This window comes from Centropristis striata, chromosome 14, assembly GCF_030273125.1.
Source record: "Centropristis striata isolate RG_2023a ecotype Rhode Island chromosome 14, C.striata_1.0, whole genome shotgun sequence".
In the NCBI taxonomy this organism is placed as follows: domain Eukaryota; kingdom Metazoa; phylum Chordata; class Actinopteri; order Perciformes; family Serranidae; genus Centropristis; species Centropristis striata.
In genome coordinates this window covers 23820573-23833192 of record NC_081530.1, presented here as the reverse complement: position 1 = coordinate 23833192, position 12620 = coordinate 23820573, and the positions used below count along the sequence as shown (strand labels likewise).

The window sequence follows — 12620 nt, the reverse complement described above, 5'->3', positions numbered from 1 at the left end:
AGGCAGTGAAAAATGCGATCATTTGGGAAGAAGAAAAAAAAAATCATTCGAAATACAATAGGGACCTCGCAGGTTGTTGCCTGCTCGGGCCCTAACAATACAACTACAAAACTGTCTATTTGCATGTAAATTAAAAATAGTAATAGTTTTCATTGCAGAAAGAAAATTCACATTTTAAAAATGGTCTAGAAACATAAATGGCACACTGTGAAAGCCCCTATGATTGCACTTTCAACTGGCTTTCTCAGCTTGTCTACATATCATATATAAATAAAGTTATTACTGTAAATAAAACATGTGTATTTTCAATAAATAGATTGACTCCAGAGGGTTAAGAGACTTATTCTTGAGCGAGAGAGACAGCCTACAAGGTGTAAAGTGGAGGCCTTCTTTGTCCTGTACAGGTGACTTAATAGACAGGTATAGGACGGCTTGAGTCACGTCTCAGCCAATCACAGTGCAGCTTAAGTGAACGTGCAGAGGTTTTAAAATAAAAGCTGTGAGCTGAGCTCCATACAGCCCAATGTCTCTGTAGAAATACCTTGGGACGGTACCACTCTCTGTCGGACTGTTTTTGTCCCCTTTTCTTATTAAATTAAACCATTCTTATAAAAGAAAGTTAGAAGATGTTGTTCTCCACGCTGCTGATTCTCGCCGGTTGGGGTTTGTTCGCTTCTGTGTCGGGGTCTCCCGCGGTGGAGGAGGCGTACGAGGCTGTGCTCAGCGTCGTGGCTCCTGGACAGCAGCATCTGACTGAGGACTCGCTCGGCTCCCTCTTTAATACACTGGAGAACCGTGTGCAGTGCGGTGCAGTGCCGTGTGAAAAGGTACGTTTTATTATGCATAACTCCCGATAACTCCGCAGCCAGGCAGCAGAGCCGGGTCGCTGAGTGCAGGTGCAGCCGGGAGGGGTCGAGGTCCAAAAGTTATAAGGCCTGCCTGCTGATACACCGCTGTTAAAGTGGATTTCTTAATGGGAATCTATAAGCTGATCATTATTATTTTTTATTTTTAAGTAGTAGACCTATTTACCAAAAATAAAGCGCACATGTTACAGTATCATATTAATCGACTAAATAAATTAAGAATTTATATTTTTATTTTGTCAGACGGGCTCCAATCAAATCTAATTACATACAAATTATTACAAATTACATTACAAATCTAATACATGAAAACATGTAGTTATGTAATTAATTCTGAATTTTATTTTATTTTATTTTGATAAGTTGTTTCTGAATGAAGCGCAGTGCGCACCCATAAGGAAGGACAGGTTAGCAGACAGCTATTTACGGGTCCTTTGAAGGTCACAGAGACAAAAATGTAATAAAAATGTTTGCTTTTCTCACTTTTTAATGTGTTTTATTAAAGTTTTATTAAATTATTATTATTGTTGTTTTTAAAAGGTCTGTGGACCAAAGTTATGACAAAACTGATAGCCAGTTAATAGACTTTCAATTTGTATCAAAAATGTAGCTGATTCCTATGTCTATTAACTAGAAGTAACATATTTCAAATAACTCTAAGACCCTGATTTCACCACAAAGTTGGGACATGCTGTTAAATTGTTAATGGATATTTTCTTGGTTTATTTTGAGGGATTAAAACAATTTTAAAGGTTAAAGACAATGTTTATAACGTGAGTCAATGGATATTATTTTTGACTGGTAAATTGCTTAAAAAATGGGTAGATATTAAATGTTTAAATTGTTTCTGTTGTTTGTTTTTTGTAACAGCCTAATGGCTCTGCATACATTGTTCCACCACTATAACATTCAATTATAAACTGAAGCTTTTAGTCACTGTATCAGGACAAATGTTTGACAAAGAGGACTTTTATAAAGCTTCTAAAAACAAAATAGAGTAAAAAAAGAAAAAAGGGGAAAAAAGAGTAAACTCTGTGAGAAAGTGGAGTTCATATGATTGTAAACACTTATATTTTTATTTAATAACCGAACAAAATGATTCCTCAAGTGACATCTTTACTACTACTGATTTTGTAGTTTGCAGACAACTTGGACTAAACGTCTTTATCAGTGTGAATGAGAGTGAAGTCCCTGAACTTCCTACATGTCAGCTGTAATCTGCATGAATGGACAGTGCATGACTGATAAGTATCTCTTGAGTAGTTCTTGTCAAACTACTCAGCTGGCTGCCAGTTAATATAACAGACAAAAGGACAATAGCTTTGATTATTACACACTCAATCCTGCTAATAGAGAACTAATATCAAAAGAAGCAGTGGAAGTATAGTGATAAAAGCATGAAATATAAATTGTTAAAATGTTTTTTTTTAAAAAGAAGGGGAGGTTCCATAAAATAATAAGACACATATGACACACAGTAAAGGTCATCTAATCTCAAAATGTCATCTTAACATGTTGAGCAGTCAGCAGTTTGCTGACATCTAGTGGTATTTAGGGCTGCACTAAAGATTATTTTCATTATCAATAAATCTTTCCATTATTTTCTCAATCAATCAAGAATCGTTTTGTTAGTAAAATGTCAGATATATTCAATCTCATGGCAATGTCTTCAAATGGTATGATTTATTTGACCAACAGTCTAAAGCACCAAATTCTCACATTTAAGGAGTGTGAAACCAGCAAGTGTTTGGCTTTTTTGCTTTAAAAAAATGACTCATGATTGTCACTAGTAAACCTAACCTGCATGTCCTTGTGAGAATAAATTTGAGATTAAAAAGGTATCAAAAACTAAAAAACTTTTGTTTGAAAATCCAAAAATGTTGTTTCCTATTCATCTGAATCTCTGGGGATGGAACTTTGCTGAAATGGTTCATATATTAACCATGTTTTGGTTTTCCTTTCTTCTGTTCTTTTGGTTGGTTGTTTATTTTATGTTTTTGGCAGGGAAAATATGTGTTGTTGTTATTAAGCAGATTAAATGGAGCTATGATGAAATACTCTATGGTCCCTTTTTTGATTACAGTTTTGCAATGATTTTTGTTTTGTATATTTACATATATTTGTTTTGGTTTTCTAATATTTGATTATTATTAATTTTTCCTTTACTCACTTAAAAATTGACCTTAAATGTGAGGCTTGCCTTATGGTCTAGAAAAGCGCTATATAAATTAAATTTATTATTATTATTAGGGCCCGAGCAGGCAACAGAACAACTTCATTTTTACTCCAGTTGTTTATTGTTTTACTGGTAATTGTCTTCTTTTCTGGGTCTGTATATTATGCTGACATACACTGTCCACTTCATCTTGTAATCTTAGGAAGTATTTTCTCATAAAAGTAAATAAGAGCATCTGATATCCAGGATTATATATTTTATTTCCTATTCTATTAATTAATCTAATCTTGTGTTTGGTTGAATCTAACTGTGTATGGTTTTCTTTTCTGTTTGTAGTGTATTCTATCAGATGCCGTCCATCAGTTGATCAGCAATCCCTCCACTCACGCAGAGGATGAAACTGGAAAAAGCAGAAAAAATGTAACGGTCAGTGTGTCTCAGTTCACTGCTCTGGCTGCTGGGTGCGTCCTGTACCTCTCATCTCCTGGCCTGGTCTGCACCGCGGTGAGGGAGGGGAGATGGGGAGAGGAGGCCCAACATTTCCTACATGAAATCACACATCAGGAACCGCATCATGACCATAAGCATGAACACGAGCACATAGACATTCATGCTTTAGAAGAGCTGCTTCAAAAGCTTCATGACCACTATGAGCCCTCACACAGAGAGGTAAGCATTTGTTCATCTTTCATTAATCTATTCTCCTCACAAGACACTGAGACAACACCAATAAAAGCAGCTTACAATCATCATTCAAGTTACCAAAAGAGAGCCATAAAGACAGTAGACTGCACAAACAATGTACAAAACAAAAACATAATTTACTCTTTGGCAATATAATAGAAAATGTTCTGTAACACTTTGTAACACAGTATGCGACTTACAGGGTAATTTACGGTGGCCCTGAAGTGCAAATCACAACGACAAATCAGAAAACACAACGACAAATCAAAAAAAGACAACGGCAAATCAAAAAAACACAACGGCAAATCAGAAAACACAATTTGATTTGTCGTTGTGTTTTCTGATTTGTCGTTGTGTTTTCTGATTTGTTGTTGTGTTTTCTGATTTGTCGTTGTGTTTTCTGATTTGCTGTTGTGATTTGCACTTCAGGGCCACCGTAGTAATTACCCAACACTAACTGTGGAAGTCGTCTTAACTTATGGTGTAATATCTTCGTAGGAATCAGCACATATAAATACTTAATGGTTCCTACTGGAACTTTAATGTAGGTGGAGCTGAACAAGGGAGGATTTTAGAGTAAATTATAAATAAGTTATATTATAAGTATTTTAAAACGGTAACTATTTTTGAAAGAACTGGGTACTTAAGGGGTATTTAAGTGGGAAAGAGAAATAAGTTATAGCTTACTGTAGGTATTTTATAGGTACTGGGAAGTAAAATTCAAATAAATTGATATATATTTAAGTACCAGTAGGAACCAGTAAGTATTTATGTGTGCTGATTCATACGAGAATATTACACCATCAATTAAAACGTACACAGAAAGTGTCAGGTTATTATCCTGTTAGTTAACCGCTGTGTTATAATGTGTTATCAAATATTTTATTTACAGGCAGGGGGGTTGAAAGTTGTCAAACAAAGTAAAAATATTATACAGTTTAAAAAAATAATAATAATACAACAAAATGATTTTGAGAAGTATGAGGAAGGGGAATTTAAAGCAAGTAAATGGTGATTTTTATTGGTTTTATTGTTATTTTCCATATTTCTGATTGGATCCTGTTGATTGTGATTAAGAGGATTAACCTCGTGGTTTAGTTGTAGAGAGGGACACTGAGGTGGTGAATTGGTTTATATGATTTATTATTAGTATAGAAGAGGGGACTGGATATGCATGTTGTGTCTTCCTACTCCATTTCAGAATTCCCTGATCAATACTCGGGTTTTTGTCTCACTGAAACTTAACTCAAGTTAAACTATGTGAGAAGAAAACATCACAGTCTTGTGTTAAATTGCCAGTCACATGTCTGTGATGAAGTATAAAGTGTAACAAGTAAAAAAATATTTAAAAAGATTGCAACAGTGTGTTATGCTGTACGGAAAAGGGACACCATAATTGTCTTTTTAGTAGCTAGGATGTCAGTTTATGATCTTACTGACCTTACTCATTCATGTGTTTTATTGTCACTGTGGCAGATTCTATCACTCGATGTATCTTATCATACTGGGTGATGCCCACAGTAAGCACTAGGCTTTGCCCTGTACTCTGCACATCACAATTACATCACTAGCTCTAGTAAAATGTAGGACAAAAGTCCATCACAGCAGTCAGCAGTTAAAATTGTGTATTTTATGAATTAAGATTTAGCCAAGTAATACCTCAAAGAATGGTGAGAAAGCTTTCTGGAAGTAACATCTTTAACATATGTAATTGAATCACATTCCCAAACATAAAAGGTACCAAATTTGTTATTACAAAGCAGATCTAGGTGCTATAAAAATACTGTGAAAGTATCAAAATGCTCAATCCGAACAGTATCGTTCCAAGATTTTTTGATAACTTGACTTTGAAACAGGTTCCTGAAGGATACTTTTTTCAAAACCAATTTTATAAAAGCAAATTTAAATGTGTAAGTAATGAAAAATGTCCATGACAAAAGTGGAAGGTTATGTCATGAAATTGTTTGTTTTGTCCACCCAACAATCCAAAACCTAAAGATATTCAATTAACAATCACATTGAGACAAAACTATTATCATTAAATTAAACCATTCTTATGGAATAAAACTTACTTTTATTGTCTCATACCTTTTCTCTTTGTGCTTCCTCTCCCTTATCACCATGGTAAGCAGAGCTGTGTAACGGCCATGGACATCATGACAGAGGTGAACGCACCGTCACCGGACCAGGGACAAGAAGCGGGTGCAGTTTTGGGCCGCGTGCTGTATCACGCCCTGCAAGGTCACTGCTTCATTAGCCGGACTCTGCCTGAGGAGAGCTTCTTCCTGGACTACATCATGGAGCGTCTGGGGTCGGAGAACTTCACTGTCGGGGGTAAATGTCCTTCAGAAACACAGAAAAACAGAGACACCAATACAAGCACAGACAGAGATCCATCAGTCGAAAGCCTGGACTCTGTAAACTTAGATTTAAAAACTAATATTGCAAGATTAATAGTGTATTTTTGCCTGCACGTGCACAGCACTCTTATTAAGGATATTATTAATCAAAACTAGTTGAATCCTGGAGTTGTTTTGCTCAAGTTTAGGTTGTTTTTGTCTTCTGCAGATCTGGAGGCTCTCATGAGAAGTCTGAACATCGGACCCAGCCACGAACACGATCACGGACACGAACACCATGAAGACGAGCACGCTGATCACGATCATAGCGGTTTGCGATGGAGGAAGAGGAGCAGCCACAAACATTCCGCGGGGCATGAAAGTAACAGCACCTGGGATCAGGTACAAAATACCAACACAGAGAAAAAAACGCCGAGTCAAAGTCACAAAACAGCTGACAGGCGTTTTAAATGGATTTCACTACATGTTAAAAAAGCAAATGTTGTTGTCATTCATCTTCACAGAAAACCCCGTAGTGGTCATGTAGAACACATGCAGTATACAACAGTTAGTTTACTGTTTTAACAGATTTTTATGTTCAAATTGTTTTCTTCCAGTTGTGTTTCTCGGCTAAAGAGCTGGTCCTGATCTACGGTCTGCCAGACAACAGCTCTGTCTCCGCTGGCCTGGGTCGGACCCACTTGGCTCGGCTCAGCCCTGCACTGGTCCAGCAGATCTTGAGCGGAGCGTGTGCAGAAATCCCGGAACCTGCAACACCAGACAGCCTCACCAAGACCGAGAGTAAGTGTGTGACTGTGCTGTTGGTGATGCTGACCTTGGATCTTTTATTAAACATCTATGCAGCAGAGATATGAACTCTATGCTCCTAAAGCACTGGGCACTATAGGGATGTACCCACATTTGAATACATTATTTGGGAATGCACAAATTACTGGGCAGAAACAGATTTTTTTAGTCACTGTATCAGGGCAAATGTTTGACGAAGAGAACTTTTATAAAGACACAGAGTAGAAAATAATAATAGTAAAAGAGTAACCTGTGTGTGAGAAAGTGGAGTTTATGTGGTTGTAAAGACTTATTTTTATTTAATCACTGAACAAAAGGATTCCTCAGAGTGACGTCTTTATCTAGACTAGTTAATCTACTGATTTTATAGTTTGCAGGCAACTTGGACAAAACGTCTTTATCAGTGTGAATGAGAGTGAAGTCCCTGAACTTCAACACTGTAATCTGCATGAATGGACAGTGCATGACTGATAAGTATCTGTTGTCAAACTACTCAGCTGGCTGCCATTTAATATAACAGACAAAAGTACAATAACTTTGATTATTACACACTTAGTAATATCAAAAGAAGCAAGAAAAGCATGAAATATAAATTGTTAATAAAGGTAATAAAGAACCTTGGGAGGTCCCATAAAATAATAAACCACATATGACCCACAGTAAATGTCAGGTCATCTAAACATGTCGAGCAGTCAGCAGTTTGCTCTTGTGATTTAACAGTTGTTTTTTTTCTATCCAAAGTTGCTTGTTGTTATTCGGCAACAAAAACACTTGATTGACATGTTCCACATGATGTGGAAATATACTTTATAATTAATTATATGGCAGTATTAAACCAATTTGTTGCTTTGATGGCACAAAAAATTTAATTGCCAATAGGTTAGAAAATGTATCTTCTGCCCAAATTAAAGTGACTTCCGGTACAAACCACGACCATTTCTAGTCTTCTATCCAAATGCAAACACAGAGACAGATAATGACATTTCTGTACACCTCTACTGACCCCTAATGGCCTTAATAATAAGGTTGATACAGAGACATGAGGTTTTGTGTTGACAAAAAGTTACTGAAGTAGTTTGGGCGTCTGGTAAGGATCCCTCTGGGCATGTCCAACTGGTAAGAAGCCACAGGGTCGATCCTGAACTCCTGCAGGGATTTTGTGTCTCATCTGGCCTGGAAACACTTCAAGGTCCCCCAGGAGGAGCTGGAAGTTGTGGCTGGGGAGAGGGACATCTGGAATACTTTGCCTTACCTGCTGACCCTGCGACCTGGCACCGGATAAGCGGAAGAAGATGCATGGATGGAAAAACTTACTTTACATTTCTTAATGTGAATTTTTGTGCTTTTTTTGCAGCAAAATAGTGATAAAGTGCCCAGATAACACTTCCAAAGATAGTCTCTTGTTTTGATAACTGACCTCCGCCCCTCTTTCTCTTACAGGATACATTTATGCAACCATTGCCAATGTGGTGATAACACTGACGTCCATGTTTGGCATCGTGTTGCTGCTGTGCACCTCCTGCACCGGTGTGTTCCAGTTCTGTATCCAGTTTTGCATCAGCATGGCTGTAGGTTCACTGACTGGAGATGCTTTGCTGCACCTGCTGCCCATGGTGAGCGAATTTAACTCTTCGAATTTAAAGCTGCAGGAAGATATTTATTTTGTGACACTAGATATCTGAGAGACATTGCAGCTTTATGATATTCTTCTTGTGGTCTGTGTCTAGTTTTTAGGTTTACATGTGCACTCAGACAACACAAAGCACTCACATGACGCTCACCATGAAGAAAGTCTGGACTATGTATATAAGATGCTGGTCGTGTTGGGTGGGATCTACTACTTTTATCTGATGGAAACGATCTTCTCTCTGATCGCATATAAAGACAACCATCACCATCACCACCATCAACATCATCATGCGGTAAGAGAACAAAACATCAATACAACAAAAACCTGCAGCATCAGGCCTGCTAGGAATATAGATATGGACACACCTCACTTAATTTTTCAATATATACATTTTCAAACATTGCATTTCAAATTATGTGATCCTGTCCTTCATTTACACAACAAAATATTGTAAGGAAAGTCATGTAAAATAAACATAATGCAAAATATGAATCCAGTAAGACTTCAATATTTCCTTAAATCTGCTTTGCTTTCAGTAGAAAAGCTTCAACTTCATCCTGTTTCTACACATGATCTTGTTTTTGTGCAGCAGCATTAAAATATTTCATTTTTACAGAAATAAATTAATATAATAATAATAACAATAATAATAATATAAATGATTTTATTTTCATTATTTGAAGTGCTTATAGGTGAACTTTACAGCCCAACAAGCTGCCCTGTTCTTCTATACTTTCTTTTTACTCAAAATCTTTCCCTTTGTGTCCTTAGGAAGAATCAGAGCCTCACCACTGTGACCATGGGAGGGTTTTAGAGATGTATCAACAGGAGAGGAAACAAAAAGACGCAAAGTCACAGTCAGCATCAAAAGTAGACCTGGTGAGAAAAACAAAGACAAACATTTTAGGTCAATAACACAATGACTTGTTACTGAATGTTTCATGTGATCATTTATATTCCAGGTTGGCCACGATGAGAACGAGAAATCACCTTCAGAGCCCAAAGAGCGCACCAGAGGTGGGTAAAGTTATTGCCGACACAAAACCAGCCATGTCATCATCAAATTGTGATAATAGTGCTCATCATCATGGCACTAACTATCACTCTGTCTGCCTCCACAGAGCAGCGTCTGCTGCCTTACATGATCACCATCGGTGACGGCATCCACAACTTTGCAGACGGCTTAGCGATGGGCGCAGCTTTCTCTATGTCATGGAAGTCTGGACTGGCCACATCAATAGCTGTGCTCTGCCATGAACTACCACATGAGCTGGGTAAACAACACACACACACATACACACACAGACACAGACACACACACAGACACACACACACACACACACACACACACACACACACACACACACACACACTGTAGTGGCAAATTAGACAGCTTCAAAGCCCCAAGGCCACAAGGCCAGATGAGACGGGCAGAGAGCCACCCAACTTGCCAACAACACACACCCAAATCTACCCCAAACACTAAGACTCAAAACTATTAGAGGCAAAACAGTAGCAGGAGATTCGTTCAGAGTTTCATGCAGCAGAGTTTTTAGTCTTGAAAAGGTCAAAAGATCAAAACTCAATGAGTTCCCTGGTTGCAACCACAGGAGACTGAATAAACAATGTTAAAACATCAGCTTATATGCCATACAATCGTCCTCTTTCTCCTTCTCTCATTAGTGGGCTTTCTTAGGCCCCCCTTTATGACTTTGTATCTTACCACACTGTTGTTATTGTTGGTGAGGCATGTAGGCTAGTCAGGTGATGGCTTGGTGGTTATCCTGAATGTTTTTATCGGTGGAGGACTGCTTGGTACTGTTTGGGGCTGCAATTTCTATTGGTGTCAGCATTTTTACCTTCCATGTTACCTTATTTGGGCACTAAGACTTCCTGTGTTTTGTTACTAATATTTCTGGATTAGGTTCCTTTTTTAAAAAAAAAAAAAAAAACACTTTTAATTAGTATAACCTTTAAAAACATCCTTTTACAAGTCTTTCAACACATATCAAGATTTTACCTTACTTTACTCTGACATTACCTCTGTCTTTAGTCTGGTCATCAAAGTGAGATACTCACTGTATCTCAGGTTACAGCTCTCATTTGTAATACACACACATTTAGCTCAACACAAGTCAAGGATGATCACACATACAGTCATTTTCCACTAACTTATTGCTCGTTTCTCTCTAGGCGATTTTGCCATCCTGCTCCACAGCGGTGTGTCTGTCCGCAAGGCTTTGCTCTTAAACGTTGGCAGTGCCATGACCTCGTTCGTCGGCATGTACATCGCTCTGTCTGTAGCCACCGACCTCGCCACCAAACAGTGGATCGCTGCCGTGACTGCAGGACTCTTCCTGTATGTGGGGCTGGCTGATATGGTGAGTATTTGTCTTTACAGAACTAATTACCACACAACAAAAACTGTTTCTTGGTATCAAAAGAGCAGCTTCCATCTCTCCTCTTCCTCCTTGCAGCTCCCCACCATGGTCCACATCAGCAACAAGAGACCCTGGCTCATGTTTCTGCTGCAGAACCTCGGCCTGCTGACCGGGTGGGGGATTCTGTTGCTGCTGTCACTTTATGAAGAGAGAATCCACTTTTAAAACACGGACAGTCAAGACACATGCTCAGACACCTCAGTCTGTTGGTATTGTCTACGCTGATTGTTAAACTGCCAACATTGTCCTAGCTCTCACTAACAAAAGGACAAACAACATGTCCAAATGACTTAAACTCCAAAAATCCTCAAGCCCAGATTTTTTTTAGACTTTTTTTTTTGCATTTTTCATGCTTTATTACATGCGGCAAAAGGTGCTCAAGGCGGATTCGAACCCCGGTCTGCCGCATCAAGGACTCAGCCTTAATGGTACGCACTCTACCAGTGGGACGCCCCCCAGATTTTGTTATTTGACAAAATTTCGAATGTTGTTCACTAATATTTTGTGCAGAAAATTGCACAGTTACCTCCCTGTGAACTTTCAAGTCAAGTCAATTCTAATAATATCGCCCAAAATCACACTTCACAATGTGCCTTGAGGGGATTTACAATCTGCACAGCACAGAACATCCTCTGTCCTATGAAAAGCTCTCCAAAAATGTTTTTTGTTTTTTTTTAAATGGAAGACACCTCAGGAAGAGAGACTCGGGATGGACTGATGTGCAAATTGCAGTATAGACAAACCATCTGCACAGAATGAGAACGTAATGAGAATGTATGAAAAATGTATTCTAACAAAATGTTTGACTTATTTTACTTTAATAATGCTAAGATTAGTTATGGTCCCTGAGCTATTGTCTGGCAGTAAAAGTGTTTCTTTTTTTTCAGCACTTATAAATGTAAAATGATACCAATAATTCAGTATACACATTAAATTTACTAGTGGTTTTTGCCCTGTAAAGTTATTTTTGCACTTTATATTAAGTATCTGTTGATGAGAAACACAAATGAAGCTATACAACTGAAGATTATTGTATTTGCTGAAGCATAAGATTCGTAAGTCACATTAACATAAAGATAAATGTATAATTAATAGTGTATAAAATGTTTTATGTTTTTATATACAGTATGGAATATACGGTATTTTGTGATCTGCCCTTTTGTTGGAAAATTAAAACACTTTTAAAGCACATTATGTTGTTATTTCTGTGAGACATAAGTGAGACTCTTTTCCTTGCATTTGATCACAGATTTGTAATATTTGTGTGAATGAAACAGAAATAAATGGAATGAAACGAGCAGTGCAGAGGAAACTAGAATCTTTATCTGCCTCGTGTCATCTCTACTCGCAGGTTATGTGACCGTCTCTGTGAGGGACAGAGTCCGATGACAACTCATCGCATGGAGACATAACCGTACATGAACAGTATGCTCTATGTGCAACCACAAGCAAGACCAGTGTCTCGCTTTCTCTCAGACAAAATGACCCGTTTAATGACAACGTTTAGTTTGTGTACCGATCCGTTAAGCGTGTGCCGTAAAAAACGAATTGCAGTTTACAGCGTGTAGCTGCTGACAGAGGAAAAAGGATTTCCCTGAAGTCAGCTTTGCAACAAGAGCAATCCGTAATTTTGAGCTTCAACAGTATGTTTTAAGAGGTTTTTATGAGCCTCAGGAG

General features: G+C 37.9%; 1 protein-coding gene across 1 annotated transcript; it reads left to right on the top strand.

Annotated features, from left to right (window-relative positions):
* Positions 1 to 626: 626 nt before the first annotated feature.
* slc39a4 (solute carrier family 39 member 4) lies at positions 627 to 12132 on the top strand. Its single transcript, XM_059350396.1, has 12 exons — positions 627 to 827; positions 3379 to 3711; positions 5859 to 6060; positions 6295 to 6467; positions 6683 to 6866; positions 8313 to 8485; positions 8600 to 8794; positions 9274 to 9381; positions 9465 to 9519; positions 9624 to 9776; positions 10696 to 10883; positions 10980 to 12132. Exons 1-12 carry the CDS (start codon positions 627 to 629, stop codon positions 11106 to 11108), a joined length of 2094 nt encoding a protein of 697 aa, XP_059206379.1. The 3' UTR covers positions 11109 to 12132.
* The last annotated feature ends 488 nt before the right edge of the window (positions 12133 to 12620 follow it).